Source organism: Schistocerca cancellata, chromosome 5 (genome assembly GCF_023864275.1).
Source record: "Schistocerca cancellata isolate TAMUIC-IGC-003103 chromosome 5, iqSchCanc2.1, whole genome shotgun sequence".
NCBI lineage: Eukaryota > Metazoa > Arthropoda > Insecta > Orthoptera > Acrididae > Schistocerca > Schistocerca cancellata.
Window position 1 is genome coordinate 1,441,077 of NC_064630.1, and position 17,500 is coordinate 1,458,576.

General features: G+C 42.2%; 1 protein-coding gene across 1 annotated transcript in view; it reads left to right on the forward strand.

Moving 5' to 3' along the window:
* Positions 1-16,338, forward strand: part of LOC126188110 (cytochrome P450 9e2-like) — a 78,243-nt gene extending 61,905 nt beyond the window's left edge. Inside the window, exons 7-8 of the mRNA XM_049929576.1 lie at positions 12,042-12,305; positions 15,675-16,338. Coding sequence (XP_049785533.1) covers positions 12,042-12,305; positions 15,675-15,841 — 431 coding nt within the window. The 3' untranslated portion in view covers positions 15,842-16,338. The remainder of the gene's footprint in view (positions 1-12,041; positions 12,306-15,674) is intronic.
* The last annotated feature ends 1,162 nt before the right edge of the window (positions 16,339-17,500 follow it).

Consider the following 17,500-nt stretch of genomic DNA (forward strand, 5'->3'; position numbering starts at 1 on the left):
GAGCTTTCTTTTTTTTAAAAAATCGGAAACCAAAACAAACTTAAATCTCACACTTTTATTTTGATGGCGTACTTATTGTCATTCAGTGCAGAAAGAAGGACAGTATCAGTCGGAATGCCATCTGTCTTTTTTATGGCACTGCAGATCTAGATTTCAACTGACCGTTCAACTATCACCAGTTTGCCATGAAAAGAATAATACAAGAATCAGGTACAAAAGCAGCACATTGATCAAACGCCCTGCCACAGTTATACACAATTATAATTCCACTATTACAATTACAGAATTACATACCGTTATAAATAGTCATGTAGACTAAACGTAATTATAACAACCCATATTCCAATCTAACTCAGGAATCTACAAGTATTACTCCAAATGAGGCTGTTGTTTACACATCCATACAGCTAACTTCGGTTTACGTCATACCGGGTATCAACCCCCATATATTTATTGCCCATACATTAAAGGATGCCTTAGGCTAAGAAAAAATTTATATATATAAAAATACAGGGAATTCAGTTAGAAATTAAAATAAAATACAGTTTTGTCTGGAGGCGCAGAAATTCAAAAAAACAGAAATCATAATCGCCACTGTACATGTATGCAGACATTATTTTACGAAATTTTGAAACACACGTAAAAATGTTTTTTTTTTTATTGTGGGCAGCCAGACAAAATTGTATTTTATTGTAATTAGTGCCTGAATCCCCTATATTTTTGTGCAATTGTTTTTAGCGTAATCCATTCTTTTACATATGGCCAATAAACAGACAGCGTTGGCAATACCCAGTATCACGTCAACCGAGGGTATCTGTGTGGGTTTCTAACAGGAGCTTCTGTCGGGCTAATGCTTGTACACACCTGAGTTAGATTGGAATGTTTAAGTCACATGACTCCTAATAACAGCAGGTAATTGTGGAATTGTAACTGTGTACACTGAGGCATGGCGTTCGATCAGTGTGCTGTTTCTACGTCTGATTCTTGTGTTATTTGTTTTTATAGCATTGTTGATAAATGCACTGTTATTTGAAATCTAGATCTGCAACGCAGTAAAAAGACAGATCATATAACTACCGATGCTGACCTTCCAGTTGTTGGCTACATCACGATCGTGGGTCGCATTCATTCCCATGGAACCGAACATTAAACTGTAATTCAGTTTGAAACAATCACTAGGAGGCTATCGAGTACCGTCTCCGTTACAGATTTATTTAGATAACTTTTGGGCCCTTTCCTCAGTTTCGAATATTTGTACAAACCACTTGATAACATTTTTACTTCGAATACGTTTTGCTATACTGGAAACTGACAAACATTGATTAATGAAGTACTGCAAATGGAATATTAACACGTCTTAATCGGTGATGCTTATTTTGGGGATTGACAGAGGATCGTAAACACAGTAAGTGAAGTACCATGTGGAAGATGAAGACACTGACCCATAGCAGCCGAACAGTATGAAAGCTTAATTTTATGTCCTCATATGATGGAAACGATGACATCACATTGTCTGTCCTATTTACCTTGTCATTAGTGGACGAAGGTGTAGAGTATCAAGATTACGAATATCGTAGGTTTAGGAGCACCTCCGGAATCAGCGGCCACGCAAGTTGGCTAGATGGGAAACTATTAAAATAGCCATATAACCGACCATAGAACAACCGGAAGTTAGTTTCTGCACTATTTTGCCTTGGGTTATTTGAAGTATTTTCGGAAAGTGAAGATCATTGTCACTGTCAGTTTCAGGAAGAAAGCAGGGTGCATCGGCGGTTATGCGGAAGAATCTATTTTTCACCATTTGTAGAATGGCAGCAGTTTTCTTCATTTACTCTACGTCCGGATTTGAAGCTTAAAACTCCGTCTTCAGGTGCCACTAAATAACTATGGGAACGTAAATGTATGGCGGTCGGGCCAGTAAGTCAAGTGAATCACACCCACGTCAAACGCGTGGGAGCGTAGGACCAGCAGCCAGAGCGTCCACACGGGCAGCGCGACGTGAAAGTGATTACACTCCGTTCATCATAAGGGTAAACCTGATGTAAACAAACGCAAACGCGATGACAGGTGAGCAGCCATAGCTCTCTATGCTGGTGTTGTTCCGCTCTTGGGAATAACTGTCACTGTAAATGAAACTTTAAGACATTCTGATGTGTTAACAGCCATCAACATTTTTCTTAATGATACTTTAGCCACATAATTTTTACTTCGAAAATCGTGTACAGTCACAGTCTCTGTAGGCGCTACTTGTGCTCGGATTGTCTCACTGTCCATATGTACCGCGAAAATGGATGACACTGCTTCCTGTTTCGTACTGAAACACGCGCGTTGAACACTGTTAATGGCTACAAACAAGTTCCTCTGAATGTTTTTCACAACTTACATAGGAAAATGAGCTTTGAAGTTTATTGAGTAACATGATATACTGAATATTTATTTGTAATAGTGATGTAATAGGTAGCGTCGTTGCTTGTTAGTTAAGTGGGCTGGCGGGCATTGGTTCGAAACCCGTTATGATCAACAATTATTTTTGTTCCGTTTCAATATCTAAATCATTTAAATATAAAATTTATCAATACATGGTAATTAACTCATACTTAACCATCATATTTGAAGAAAGAGGCATGTCTTCTGATTTCTAATTACATATCACACGCAGAATTCTGGTTTTCATTGCAAATACAGATTCTTAATTATCCATATATTATAAAAGATTGTTACAGGTTTTGAAGTTAAGAAAACATTACACAATTAATTTTTTGGGGGAAAAGTGAAAAATCAAATACTCTTTGTTTGATTATGACCACTGTTTTATAGGACAGATGTGGTCTCACACGACCCTGAGTGATAAGCGTCATAGAATCACCGAAAACCATATTCACAGAGTCGAGCACTCTCTATAAATGCTGCATTTTTACAGTTATCATCGTACCACTGCTATCTGAACGCAATAGAATTGATCTGGAGCCAAGATAAGGGAGTTGTCGCGACAAATAACAAGACATTTAAGCTGCCAAACTTACTGGAAGTAATGCATGAAACTTTGTGATACGTCACTGCCGAACGATGGCAAATGGAGGACAGCACGTCGTGAAAGTGGAGGAGGAGGAAATGTTTGGTGGCTTGGAATTCTGTTGTTGATAACCTCGTTGTCGGCGTAGGAGTGCTGAAATGTAATCGCTTTCCTGAGAGTCCGATATGGAATAAGTTCAGAGATGACCAGACGACTATGACATCCTGGTGGCTTCAATATTTAACTTCATAGTGAAATCGCAGGTGTGCGCCTTTATGCCGCTCATAGCTCAAGCACAAAAGTTACCCTTCTTAAAGTCAGGAGTTTGCATCTCTCTTGTCTTTAGTTACAGTACTTTGCTACTTAAGATTGAGAGCATGTTTTCCTTCAGATCGGCTAAGAAGCGTAACACCTGAGTTGTACCATTATTTCCCTCTGTTCGAAAACTAAATTACATTTACGTCTCTACTGTAACTGCTCACATCATTGGGGGACAGTTGGACCAGGTGGCTGGCCAGCGCTTACCAAGTTAAATGTGCCGCTAAAGTATTATTGCTGAGTCGAGGTTCACATACCGCACAGCATAAAACATATCCTCATTATTGTACTTGGCTGTACTCGAGACCGAATGGTTTCTGCTCCGATTATGAATTTAGTGTTGTGGAGTCAGTGTGTCGAACCCGAGGCTCCAGATGTCAAAGCTGAAGCCGGGACCCAACACACCATATTTTGTCGGCAGGCCGAGCAAGTTCAAGAGCATGAAGGGGCAGAGCAGATTGATACAGCGGTATTCGGTAACATTCGTTTACTCAGATAATTTACAGTACTCGATGGGTGAAGCGTAGTGCCGGCATGCCACTCACGCACTGTCACGTGAGTCCAGCCGGCTCAGCAGACTCCTGGTATGCCGATGCCACTGCTGCCGTCACCAAGGCCACCCCTCTGTAAGTCGGCCGCGCTCTCCCAGTCGCCGCCCACTGATGCGTTGCGACCTGCGCCGCGCTGCTGCCCGCGACTCCGGAGACTGCTACAGTGCCTGGTCCTGTCCTCTCTGCCCTCCGTCCTGTTTGGCCTGCTCTGTCCAACCATGGGATGAAGGTGGGTGTACTGGTCACCCGTGGCCCTCGGGCCGCCACTGCTCCCTGGACAGGACCAGACTCGAACCCGCGCCCTCCTGGATGCTGTGCTGCAACTTGCTGCTAGTGGTGCTTGCCGAATAGCAACACCCACTTCCATCTCTGGCACTGTTGCAGCACTGCCGTGCCTCCTGCAGCGTACGCCTTGCCACGACCCCGGTACACCAGGTGGGAAGCGAACATGGCCCATAGACTGGATCGGAACCGAGCCCCTCCTGGACCCGCTGCAGACTGCTGCCGCTGCCCTCTTTCAGGCAGACTGTGCGATCTCTCCAAGTTCCAGGCTGTCGTTCTGTCCCGCCCCTCTGTTGTGTCCCCGGATGTGGAATATAGCCCGGACAAGTACACAGAAAACAGAATACAAGTTTATGCAGAATACTTATAACATTGCTGCTAGACTGGCCCCTGTAGTGAAGCCCAGCACAGGTCTGTCCCGACACTTGGCTGACATGGCACACTCTGTCCAAAGCTAAAATTGTCCGTCTATTTATATCAGTTTTCCCTTCGCTTCTGATGTAGTGTCAGGGAGAGACAGAAAATATGGCAGGGATAAATTCCCACATGTCAGCTACTTACAAATCGCCACTCTTGGCTCTGGCCTAGTGCCCCGCCTCATACATCACAATAACTCAAAGCAACGCTGCAGTATTCTGTCTCGTTGTTGCTCCACTCAAAACAAATTGTACATGCAACACTGCCATCGAAGTTCTGCACCTGTGAGTGCCGTGTTTACCTTGCCTGGCCCGCTGGCTGTCGACTGTTACCACACTCTGCCAGCAGCCCCAGATTTCATCGCCCAACCGCGCCTTCATTGAATTCTGACAAAATTTCCCTTTCCTTCGATTAGGACTAATACTAGCACAGCACACCTCCCTCCTTTCAACAACATTCGTCCTGAATCGAAATATAACAGATGTGGATTGTGGCTGCATAAACATACCATGCTCACAAAACTTACATTCTACAGACTAAAACTAATGAGAACATCAAAACACTAACTCTACACCTGTACATTGTTTACACTGGTTACCCTTGCCGTAGGCAACTGATGTATTGGCAGCTCGTCTACTGGTGCACGTTTCCACATTCTCCACAAAGCTATACTCAAGAAAAATAGAAAACCGGCTCACCCTGTGGCTGAAAATCTCACTGTCATTATTCTGTTGCACCGATACTGTTGTAATGTTCGAACGTGTACTACAATACATTATTAACCATAATAGATCCTTCCTGTTCATTAATAAAGGAATGTTACGTTTCCAAAAACTATGGGTTTAACGTGAAGTTTAAATATGTCAGATTCTTCACTGGTAATATCTCTAGAACCCCTTCCGGATAAAACAACTTCCAATGTGACAAATTTAAAGCTGTTTCACCTGTATGTGATGCTGGAAGATAGAAATCCTGCCCCACAATCTCACGAACCATACCGTTTATAATTATTCGACTTTCTCACAGTTGCAACCTCCTTATTTTATCCGCTCTCTGATTGGTATAACAAGTTACCATAACCCAAATTCACGTAAATACCGAATGTAACCAATGCCTCCCTACCTTCTGGAAGTAGGAGTGTGTCCAATAACACCTCTTTCTCATAACTTGAGCCATTCGTAATCCCCAGGAACAATACAACTTCGCTTGTACTACTATCCGTAAAAGCTGGTCGATTAGGGCAAATCATCACTCGTCCCTGTCTAAAATACTCCAACTATGACAACGGCCGTACTCCATGAGTTTCTCTGTTCACCGAAATGAAAAGTACATCTCGCTTCCTAATCTGCACCCATCTACCGATCTCTTTCCATTTCACTGGGTATGGATGGATAGTGTAACACTCATAACGTGAGTCAACTCTGGCTATTGGAAAATTGACATCGATGTAAACTCGCGCCCGATCCGTCCTCACCTGTACCAATGGCACATGAAAGAACATTGGTATAGTGGCCTGTGTTACCACCACTACATGTTCTATATCTGTTGGAAATTGCCTCTTCGCTAATTCTAATCCTCTAAAAAGATAGTCTGCCGAGATTAACACTGGACTAAGATGCCTGTTTACCACATGATATACTGCTTCCTGTAACATCGTAACTTCTGTACGTTCTTCACTTAATCGGTCTGCTAATTCCCTGAGCAACCTGGCAATAGCCAACATACCATCCAATATGTTTAATCTTTTCTGCATCATCCCCAAATCGCTACTTATAACTTCCCGTGTCTCTCCCGCATATCGTGTCAACTCCTCCGCTAAGGTTCCTACGAGCTTGGTGTTGTTCAAGACCCTCGTTTCTAGGCTTGACAAACGTCTTGGGTGCCTCTCTGTGGTTCCTCTAACCTCACTGACCGCTTGTTCCACCTGCATTACTGACTGCTTCAGTGCTCGGACATCATCGTCATCCACTGTACTGAACACCGTTTTCAATACTTTCCCCCTGCATTTATCCATCCCCTCTTGCGCCTAGTTATCATCTGTGGCACACTCTCCACTAAACGAGACAATTGATCCCTAAGTTTACTATAAGTCAACTGTAATTCTTGATATTCCCCCAGGACTTCTTTTAGTATGTGATTCCTTTCCCCCCTCAGTATACATTTCCGAGAACGATTCCTGTAATTTTCGTACTTCATTCCTGATCTTCCATACCTCTATTGTTGTCATAGCGACCACTTATGACTTGTTACTTATATATTTGGCTGCCATGAATACAGTACCCCTGTCTGCAAGGACTCGATCATTATCTGTTGTTCCACCACAGATCAGCATCCCCATGGCTATCATCCAACACGTCCACATATGTTCTGACCCTGCGAAGAAAAAGAACAAAACATGCCTGTACTACCCCTTTTCCAATTCTCAAAAATTCCCGATAGTTCACTCTGCCCCTAAAAAGTAGTCTCCCCCATACAATGACAAAAAAACTAAAACAACAAAGAAGAAAAACGCAATTATTATAGGACACACCAAAATGCGAGAAAAAGAGATAGAAAAAAAACGCACACACACACACACACACACACACACACACACACACACAAGAAAAACGCAAATTATCACTTGATTCAAAAACAAAATGTAAACATGCCATACAATATTACACATTATGTGTCCACTGTTGTTCTTCCGCAGAGACCTTCTTCCTCCGCTTGCTTTGCCTAGTCTCGGCAGTCGGGTCACCTCCTTGCAATTGAGGTAATCTGTCCAACATTGCTTTAAAAGGCTTTACTCTATTACGAGGATAATGAATGTTTTTGTTGGCAGCTGCACTTTAACATTCACAGGCGAAGTCATCTCCACAACCTGGTATGGTCCGTGGTACTTCGTCAAGAATTTTTTCGTCTTTCCCTTAGGAGTATATGGATTCGTGATTAATACCCATTGACCTACCCTGTACTGTGGTAGAGGTCCCAACCGCCTGTTCGGCTCTTCCTGCCTCTCTAACGCTTTCGTATCGTCCTTCTGTACCCTCTTCCAGACATCCCGTATTGTCCGTGCAAATTCCCTCACTGCATCCCATTTAGCTCCCAATTTCGGACATAGAACGTCAAATGGCGATGGCATCTTTCTTCCTTGGACCACCTCGAACGGTGACATTCCGACCCCTGAATGTATTTTAGTGTTATAACTCGATACCACATACACAAGATAAACGTCCCAGTTATCATGGTTTCCATTCACATAATAACTTATCATTTTCCAAATTGTCCTATGTACTCGCTCCGTTCTCACATTCGCCTGCAGATGAAATGGACTGGTCCGTAATGTCTTAATTCTCAATAAACGATACAACTGTGACATTAATTCGGACATGAAGTTCGTTCCCAGATCCATAATTGTGGTACCAGGCACCCCAGACTTCAATAACCAGTTATTGACTAAAGCTTGTGCTACCGTACTTGCCTGTTGGTCTGGTATTGCGAACATGGCTAGAAACCGCGAAAAGTGATCAACTATAGTTAAAACGTAACGATTCCCTGCCGGTGTTTTGTTGAACGGCCCACAAATATTTAGCCCGATAAACTTGAATGGTTCGGAAGCCTCTGGTAACTATTGCAATGGAATTCTTGTGCGCAACACATCCGCTCGCTGTGCATATGTCACACAATTTGCTACATAATGTCCACATCCCTTCTTCAAGTGCGGCACCAAAATTGTTCTGCTACTCGTCTTTCTGTTACTCAACGACCACCATACCACGAAAGCACATGATCATGGGCCTGCTTTAAGAATTCCTCTCTCAAACTCTTTGGTACCACTACTCCTGGTCTGCACCGGGTAGCTCTACACAACAAATTTCCCTCCACAATGAGATGTGGTTGAATTCTAAAACTCTGGCATTCCTTATCCTCTGCTTGTGGCCTTTGCGACAATCTTACCCGTTACTTCTACTGTGTGTAGTTTGCTACTTAATGCATCTGCATTCCCATGTTTCTTCCCTGGCTTATGAATTACTTCAAAGTCAAAGTCACTTAATTTTAGGGCCCAGCCATGTTAACCGACTAGAAGGAGACCTTGAGTCCCAGTAACCATCTCAACGCTGCATGATCTGTCACGACCTTGAAGTTCCTACCATAAAGGTAACAACTAAAATACGTTACTCCATGTATTGCAGCCAACATCTCCTTTCCATTATGGAATAATTCCGCTCTGCCATATTTAACTGTCCAGAATCATACGCCACCAGCTGCTCCTGTCCATTCACCATGTAAGTAGGCTGTTTAGATTTTTATATTGGTAATGCCACGTAGCGCTCTGTATGAAAATCACTGGCTGTGCTGTGTGCAGCCTGTGGCTAGTTTGCATTGTTGTCTGCCATTGTAGTGTTAGGCAGCGGCAGCTGGATGTGAACAGCGCGTAGCGTTGCACAGTGGGACGTGAGCCGCCAGCAGTGGTGGATGTAAGGAGAGAGATGGCGGAATTTTGTAATTTGTCATGAACTGCTATATATATATTATGACTATTAAGGTAAATACATTGTTTGATCTCTATTAATACCTTTCATTTGCTAACTATCCCTATCAGTAGTTAGTGCCTTCTGTAGTTTGAATCTTTTATTTAGCTGGCAATAGTGGCACTCGCTGTATTGCAGTAGTTCGAGTAATGAAGATTTTTGTGAGGTAAGTGATTTCTGAAAGGTATAGTTTAATGTTACTCAGGGCCATTCTTTTGCAGGGATTTTTGAAAGTCAGATTGCGTTGCGCTAAATAATATTATGTGTCAGTTTAAGCACAGTCGTGTATAAATTGTTCTAAGGGGACGTTTCATATGGCGACACCACAATCTCTACCAGGACTACAGTGGGTCTACTCTGTGATGACCTACCTACCAATCTTCTTCAAAACGTCGACTGACTCTGCTGTGGGTTTGCTCTGTTGTGGCCCATTACCTGTCAGCATGTCAAGAGTCAGCACTGTCTTTCTGTTGGAAGGACAACACTACTTCTTCAAGACTGCATGGACATCCACTACTTCCGTGTGCATTGTCTTTTACTCCTCAGACTTTGATAAAAGAAACGGCAGTTTTACTGTGATGAATGATCAGGACTGTCTTTATGGACTGTGAGAAAATTTTAGCTTTTGACCAACATTGTATAAATAAGTGTGTGTATTTGATATCTTTGTTAGTGTAATTATAAAAAATTTTATCAAATCATTATTGGCCACTGGCCAAAAAACTTTGTAAAATTTTTTGTGGGGAGCATGGGGGCTATGTAAGTAGGCTGTTTAGATTTTTATATTGGTAATGCCACGTAGCGCTCTGTATGAAAATCACTGGCTGTGCTGTGTGCAGCCTGTTGCTAGTTTGCATTGTTGTCTGCCATTGTAGTGTTAGGCAGCGGCAGCTGGATGTGAACAGCGCGTAGCGTTGCACAGTGGGAGGTGAGCCGCCAGCAGTGGTGGATGTAAGGAGAGAGATGGCGGAATTTTGTAATTTGTCATGAACTGCTATATATATTATGACTATTAAGGTAAATACATTGTTTGTTCTCTATTAATATCTTTCATTTGCTAACTATCCCTATCAGTAGTTAGTGCCTTCCGTAGTTTATGAAGCAAACGTTTTTTTCTTCCTTTTTACTAGACTTATCAGACCTCCATCGTATGATATTTTACTCGGTGCCTTATTTTATGTATCCTAATAAAACAAATTCTCTCTGTCTCTCTCTCTCTCTCTCTCTCTCTCTCCGTCCTACCAAGCCTCGGAACACCCAATGGTACTGATCGACCACCACGTCATCGTGAGCCGACAGGCATCATCACTGGATGCGGATGTCCAGGAGCAGGTGGCCTGCATACTGCTCTCTGAGCCGTTGGCAGTCTTCGTGGCCGGAGCCGCTATTTCTCACTGAAGTAACGCGGCGTGGCGATTGTCAGTAAGGCAAATTAAATACTTTCATTTCCTTGTTAACTATAAAAGTTCAACGAAAAACACCTTTTGGAAAGTTTCCCCAAAAGAGCAATTTACTCACCAACTTTTGAAAATAAACTCTCACTAGGCACAGATGTTGCAAGGACGAAAGGTTATTGTTGTGCATATTTGTACAAACAGGACAAAGGACTTTCACATCTTCCCATTCAGCAAATTTGTTAAGAGTTTGCAGAGTTTGACAGATAAAGAGATACTTCGCCAGTTCGGTGTGTTTCATTTTTCTTTTTGTTGCCGTGCGCTAGATATTTGTTGTTTCCAAAATTCGGATTCCTCCATTTCATTTGGGCTGCTTTGTTGCTCATAAACCACACTTCTGAGTTTTATGTGGATCGCCCTCATGCTGCTGGATCTTGAAAATTTAGGTTTTGAAATCTTGGATCCAACAGGGGAGCAGTGGCTGCTTGTCCATTCAATTCAACGAACCCACACATTTTCTTCAGCTCTCTTAATAAAACGTCCTTGCATTCATTGACATTTGCCGGCCGGAGTGGCCGTGCGTTTCTAGGCGCTACAGTCTGGAACCGCGTGACCGCTACGGTCGCAGGTTCGAATCCTGCCTCGGGCATGGATGTGTGTGATGTCCTTAGGTTAGTTAGGTTTAAGTAGTTCTAAGTTCTAGGGGACTGATGACCACAGCAGTTAAGTCCCATAGTGCTCAGAGCCATTTGAACCATTTTCTTTGACATTTGCTGATATTGGTATGATAATTGTGTTGACAAACCGTCAGTCACTGGTATAATTTTGAATATTGCAAATACTTTTCTCCAGACCCTTCTCTTCGACATAATCAGAAGACTTTACCAAGATGTGTGTTGACGTCTCTACAGCAGCTAGCGCGTCAGCAATCACTCACCCACTCACTACTCGGATATTCTGGTAACACTGATTCGATACAAGTACTTTTCTTTTGGTGCCAGATAAATATCCAAATAATTATTCGATTTTATGAAATTCCTCATTATCCAAAAAATTTCGAATACTTACTTGTGTGTACTTGTATCGTAAATTTCCTGCGCGAAAGTCGACTGGATTTTCGTTCCGCCATGCGGTCAGCGGTACTCGACAGTAGGCAATCGAACCAGAAACGTCTGCTTTCAAAATGCTACCGTTGCCTGTGTTGTGTGGTTCCATTTTAAATTTATATTATTATCAAGTGTCACTTTTTGAATCCTGTGATACATGGTGAACTACTAGAACTTCAGTTCTCACTTATTTTATTTTACTTATTTATTTATTTTGCAGCTTTTAATTTTTCCTTGATGGCTGGACCCGGCGATATGAATTGTATTAATGTTTGATGGCCAGTAAAAACTGTAACTGTAAAAGTGTGTATCTGTTGCTATCCAGAATCTCATTAACAAATGACATTTGACGCCCATGTGATTTTCGATGTAGAAGGTTTATGTCATGCAGCGAACGCCTGAGTGAATGCTCAGAGTGATAGTGTGTGTTTACCTGTTGGCAGAAACGCTGCGGATGTACACGCCAGGCGTGGCGCTGGACAGGGTGTGCGTGCGCCCCTACCAGCTGCCGGACACGGGGGTGTGCCGAGGCGTCCAGCTGAGGCCAGGCGAGATCATCTGGATTCCTGTGCACGCCATCCACCACGACCCAAAGTACTTCCCGGACCCAGAGAGTTTCGATCCGGAACGCTTCAGTCCAGAGAACAAGCACCGCATCAAGCCCTTCACGTACTTCCCTTTCGGCGCCGGACCTCGCATATGCATTGGTAAGCTATTTTCTGTTAGTAAATTTTGTTGCTTTAATCTCACTTCTATATACACCATTTCAATGTTAGAAACCATCGTTTAGCGCTGGCTACGTGCTGTATTTCTGTAAATGCAAAACTTATATTTCCAGCTATCAACATTGACCTTATATTTCAATCTTATCAGTTCCGTAAAGATAATGATACGTCAGATAAACGCGATAGGCTGTAACTAAAAGCTAAGTACAGTCAAATTCTTAAGCTAGAACATTTTTAATAAAATCACATAGCATTTAAGAACTTAAGCTCTCATCCACCATACTCTAAAAGAACAGACTTTTCGTCCAAAATACTGTCGCTCTATTAGTCAAGAAAAACATCACGACCACTGCGTTTCAAAAATTTTTGCAGACTCAGACTGAATCATCCCATTAAAAAAGCGTTACTTATTATAAATTAGCCGTAAAAAACATACTATCTTGTTGCCCTGAGGTAGGATTAACTACATTTATTTACGTACGTTTACCTCCTCCACATGCTACTTCTGTTTCATAGAAAATAGTTCTGTTGTTTCAAATAGGTGTCTGTAAGAATTGACTGAAACCAAGTCTATGGTACTTTTATGCCGGAGTTTTGATCGATGTACTTCATGGAAACAGTTTTGCATTTAAAGCAACTACCTCACAGCGAAGAAAAGTTGGTTCCGTCTATCAACGTGTAATACTAACTTTAGTTATAATCTCAAAGAGTTTATGAAAAGCTACAAGTGGATTCATGTTCTGACGTCTGTATATTTATATTCTTCTTCTGTTGTAAGCTCACGCATGTTTCCACGTTAGCTTAAAATTTGTTTTTCCGTAGGTTCCGCACTGAGCAAACGCAGCTACCGGTTTTTTTATCTACACGTGTTTCAGTGAAGTTACCTGCTGTAATTGCAGAGAAACTTGTCTCGGTGAAAGAAAGAAGAAAAGTTGCGATTGCTCAAGGCGTATCCAATCCAAAAACTAATTTATAAGTCAACTGTTTTTAAAAAAGGTAAGAAAAACAGGAAATTACAAGCAATCATAAGCCTTAGGCAGACGTGTACGCTATGATACCACGACCAAATTTTATTCAGCGTAATCTCTTTCGAAAACATCAAACAATTTTTAATATGAAGCAATCGGTCATGTTCTCGGCAGTTTGTGACGCCACCATTGCTGCATGTCGATCGATTCAACGATATGTGATCGATACAGTAACAACTACAACCACTGCGAGCTGAGACAACGAGCAAAAATGTTATTAAAGTTTCATGGCACAGTCTCGATGCAAGAATTTCAGATTCAGTCTCAACAGGACAGACAATGAAAGAACATTTTAACTTCTCGTAACTCTGCTCATTTAACTTTTCTTATACACTCATTCTATTGAGCTAACAGAGAGCCAAGCAATGCCCGAGAAAAGGCGGTATTCTGATTGTGGAGCGGGGAAAGGGGATCTCTCAAGTACTTTCCTCTCCCTCGCAAAGTAGTTCAATACAGTTTGTGGTCAGTAAAATTACTTCCGCAAATAATGGAGTATACCGATAGTGGAGGCATGAATTCCCTGGGAGGTGGTGTCAAACATGCCCATATGTCTTCCATCTCGCCATTTCCCTCCAGGCATAACTGACAACAGTATTCGAACTCGGTTCACAGCCCTTTCAAGCCAACCCTGTGCCCTGTCTCAGCACTGTGAGCAGTTAGTTAGTCGGTCTCATGTCGTAATGACGCGGAACGAGTCATGTTGCGTTCACATTGCTAATTAATTTGTAAAACACATACATACTATACAATTCAAAGTTATATATAAATGTATATGGGTTAGTGGAGTTAGTAATTCCTACCTACCACCTTTTACACATTACTATAATACAAATTCTTTTACAGAATAGAAGGAGTTGTGAGTGTAGTGGATTATTTACAACAAACTTAGTGAGAGGATAAATATACTGTGAAGCATTAGTGAGAATGCCCAAATCTTTAAACAGATGTCTACAAGTTGATCATGGGTGAATGCCATGTTTTACCCTCATTGCACGTTTCTGGGCTTAAAGATGAGCTGCCCCAGAACATTATCCCCGTATGACATTATTGAATAAAAATATTTAAAATATGTCAACTACTGATCAGTGTCTCCCCGAGATTTACTATGATTCTAAGTGCCAATGTGGCTGACCTGAGTTGTTTGAGGAGTTCCAAAATTTGTTTTTTTTCCAGTTTAAATTCTCATCAGTATGGACACTTACAAATTCGAAGTTTACACCCTGTAACACCCTATTTCGAAGTTTCCACCCTATTACATTTATCATTGGTGTAGTACCTCTAGATATGCAGAATTAAATATGTTGTGTTTTTTTAAAATTGATGGTGACACCATTCACAGGATACCAATCAATGATATGTTTTAACAACACTGTTTACCATTTATTCTGTTTCTGTACACACGCTTGGATTGATTACAGTACTAGTGTCATCTTCAAAAAGAACTAATTCTGCTTGCTGTATATTAGATGGGAGATCGTATATATATATGAGGATCTGCAGCTCGTGCTCTAGTGGCTAACATTGCTGCCTCTGGATCACAGGAGTCCCAGGTTCGATTTCTGGCTGGGTTGGGGATTTTAGCTGCCTGGGGACTGGGTGTTTGTGTTGTTCTTATCATTTCATCATCACCACCATTCGTGACAGTGGCTAAATTGGATTGTATAAAAATTGGACTGTGTACAAATTGGGACTTTTTATACCCGCTGATGACCGCGCAGTTGAGCGCCCCACAAACCAAACATCATCATCTCATATGAGGAACAATAGTGGACCTAAGATTGAGCCTTGAGGAACCCCATATGTGATATCCCCCCTGTCAGAATTACGCCCCAGACAGTATTGGATGAATTAATAAATACTACTTTCTGCGTTCATTTGGTGCATTATCCGTTGATTGGCTATCTATGAATCCCATAAAACTTCAATTTATTTAGGAGAATACTGTGATTTCCACGATAAAATGCTTTAGCCAGGTCGTAGAAAAAGTTATCCGAGATTACTGTATAATCTAGCACGATAGTCAGTGTCTGAATACATACTGCTGGAGAAGAATATTATTATGTGGTAAACAGAACAGTTGGCAAAGTGACAGCTATTACTTTTCTGCTGAGAATGCTTACCTGTTAAGATCTTGAAACACTTGTAATTGTAATCTGAATACTAGGCGTGTTCTAATATTTAAGCTGATTGGGAACTTCCAGAAAAAAGACGGCGATACTGACGTTTACATTCGGCCACCCATGACAAATACCTATGCTAACTGGCTGTTACGTTCTACCAAAAATATATGTATGCTTTATGACAATTGTTTTATTTTTTCCAGCCCAGAGGTTCGCGTTGATGGAGGCAAAGGTGGTACTCCTCTACTTGATGTCCAGGTTCAGCTTCCAGGTAGTCGCCAAGACACCGGTGCCTCTGAAGATACAGCCGAACAAGCTCAATCTCTCTATCAAGGGTGGCGCCTGGATTGGCGTGCGGCGTAGATTTTGATCAGAAAATTATCACATGTCGTTCCACAGGAATGTGGGAGGAAAGAAAATCTGACTTTCTTGAATTACTTCGAAAACACTACTCTGTAGACACGGCTGCAATAACGCAACTGACAACTGTCTGTTAACCTCACAAATATGTGTCTGACCACGTTATACACTGGTCGGAAAGAATGCATTATTTATATTGATATGTTATTGTGTAACACACATTTCCTTTTTTCCCTTCTCCACTTTTTTTTAAAGGAAATTAACACAAAATGCAGATGTTTCCCGCCTCCGTAGGCGCCGTCTGTAACGAATTCTTATCAGTCGGAGGTAGGCGGTTAGAAAACTGTTACTGAAAAACGGTTAGCACCAGTATTCGAACAGCAAGGCTTGAAAAGATAGGGGCATAAGGCTTCCGATAACTAGACTACAGGAAAATCCTGGTTGAAATTAGAATGTCCTCGCAGGAGGAATGATGACATGCGACATTGTTGACGATCCGTCCTCCAGCAGCCCTCCACCCCCCCCCCCCCCCCTCCAAATTGTGCTTTCCTAAAGGAGCAATACCCGCACCGGCACTGTGGTCCACTCTCTCCTTTGCCTCGTCGTCATAAACAACACAAACACGACTTTACACTATAAAGAATGTTAAAGAATGTTTGTGTCAACTAGCGACAGCTAAATACCTCGAAAATGACGCATCGTACGGAAAAAATGTTCTGGATGAAAGAAATTATTAGTAAAGGGGAGATCTATTCAGCGACGTATGGTCGATACGACAAAAAGTACAACCACTGGGAACTTCGACAGCGAGCATCCCTGGACTTGCAGTGAGTTTCAGCGTTGCTAAGTTCCTACCGAACGCCGACGCGGGAGTCGAGCGGTCTCCTGAAAAGAATCCGGAGGCCAGTATTTACAGTCGCGTCTCGGTCAGAATTATTCTGCCAAGTGCTGCTAGGTGTATCGAATAGTAATTCGTGAAGACGGTGTATCGTCTGATCTACAAGTGGCCACCTTCTGACCACCCCTCCTGCGTGGGTGTCGCCAACTTCGTATTTTCCAACGGAAATCACCGATTTTTTGTTGCACATTCGGATTACACGCCTAATAAATACTTACGGTTTACTCAAACAGTTCTTTTCCATTCAAGGCAAGTGACGCTGTAATCGACAAATATGAAGCGTGTCCATTTTTGCAACTACGAACCGATGCGTTTGATTCTACACTTCATTTGCGATATAAATGTAGAACTTTATTTTCTACCGGCAGATATTTATGAAACTTCCTGGCTGATTAAAACTGTGTGCCGGACCGAGAGTCGAACTCTGGACCTTTGCCTTTCGCCGTGAAAGGCAAAGGTCCCGAGTTCGAGTCTCGGTCCGGCACACAGTTTTAATCAGCCAGGAAGTTCCATATCAGCGCACACTCGGCTGCAGAGTGAAAATCTCATTATGGGTAGATATTTATGTTCGACATTTACTTTAGCGTTGCAAATGTGGTTGTACAGTACAGTATGGTTAGTTGCTTCAATGTCCGTTTAGAAACTAAGGTTAGCATGATCCAGGAACAACGACGTGGATGTAATAGTTTTCTGTTCCCATCGGGATGATTTTGGTGAGCCGCCTTGTCTCGCATCATTCGCGTGCTTCATTTCGGTAAGTAGCCACGGAGG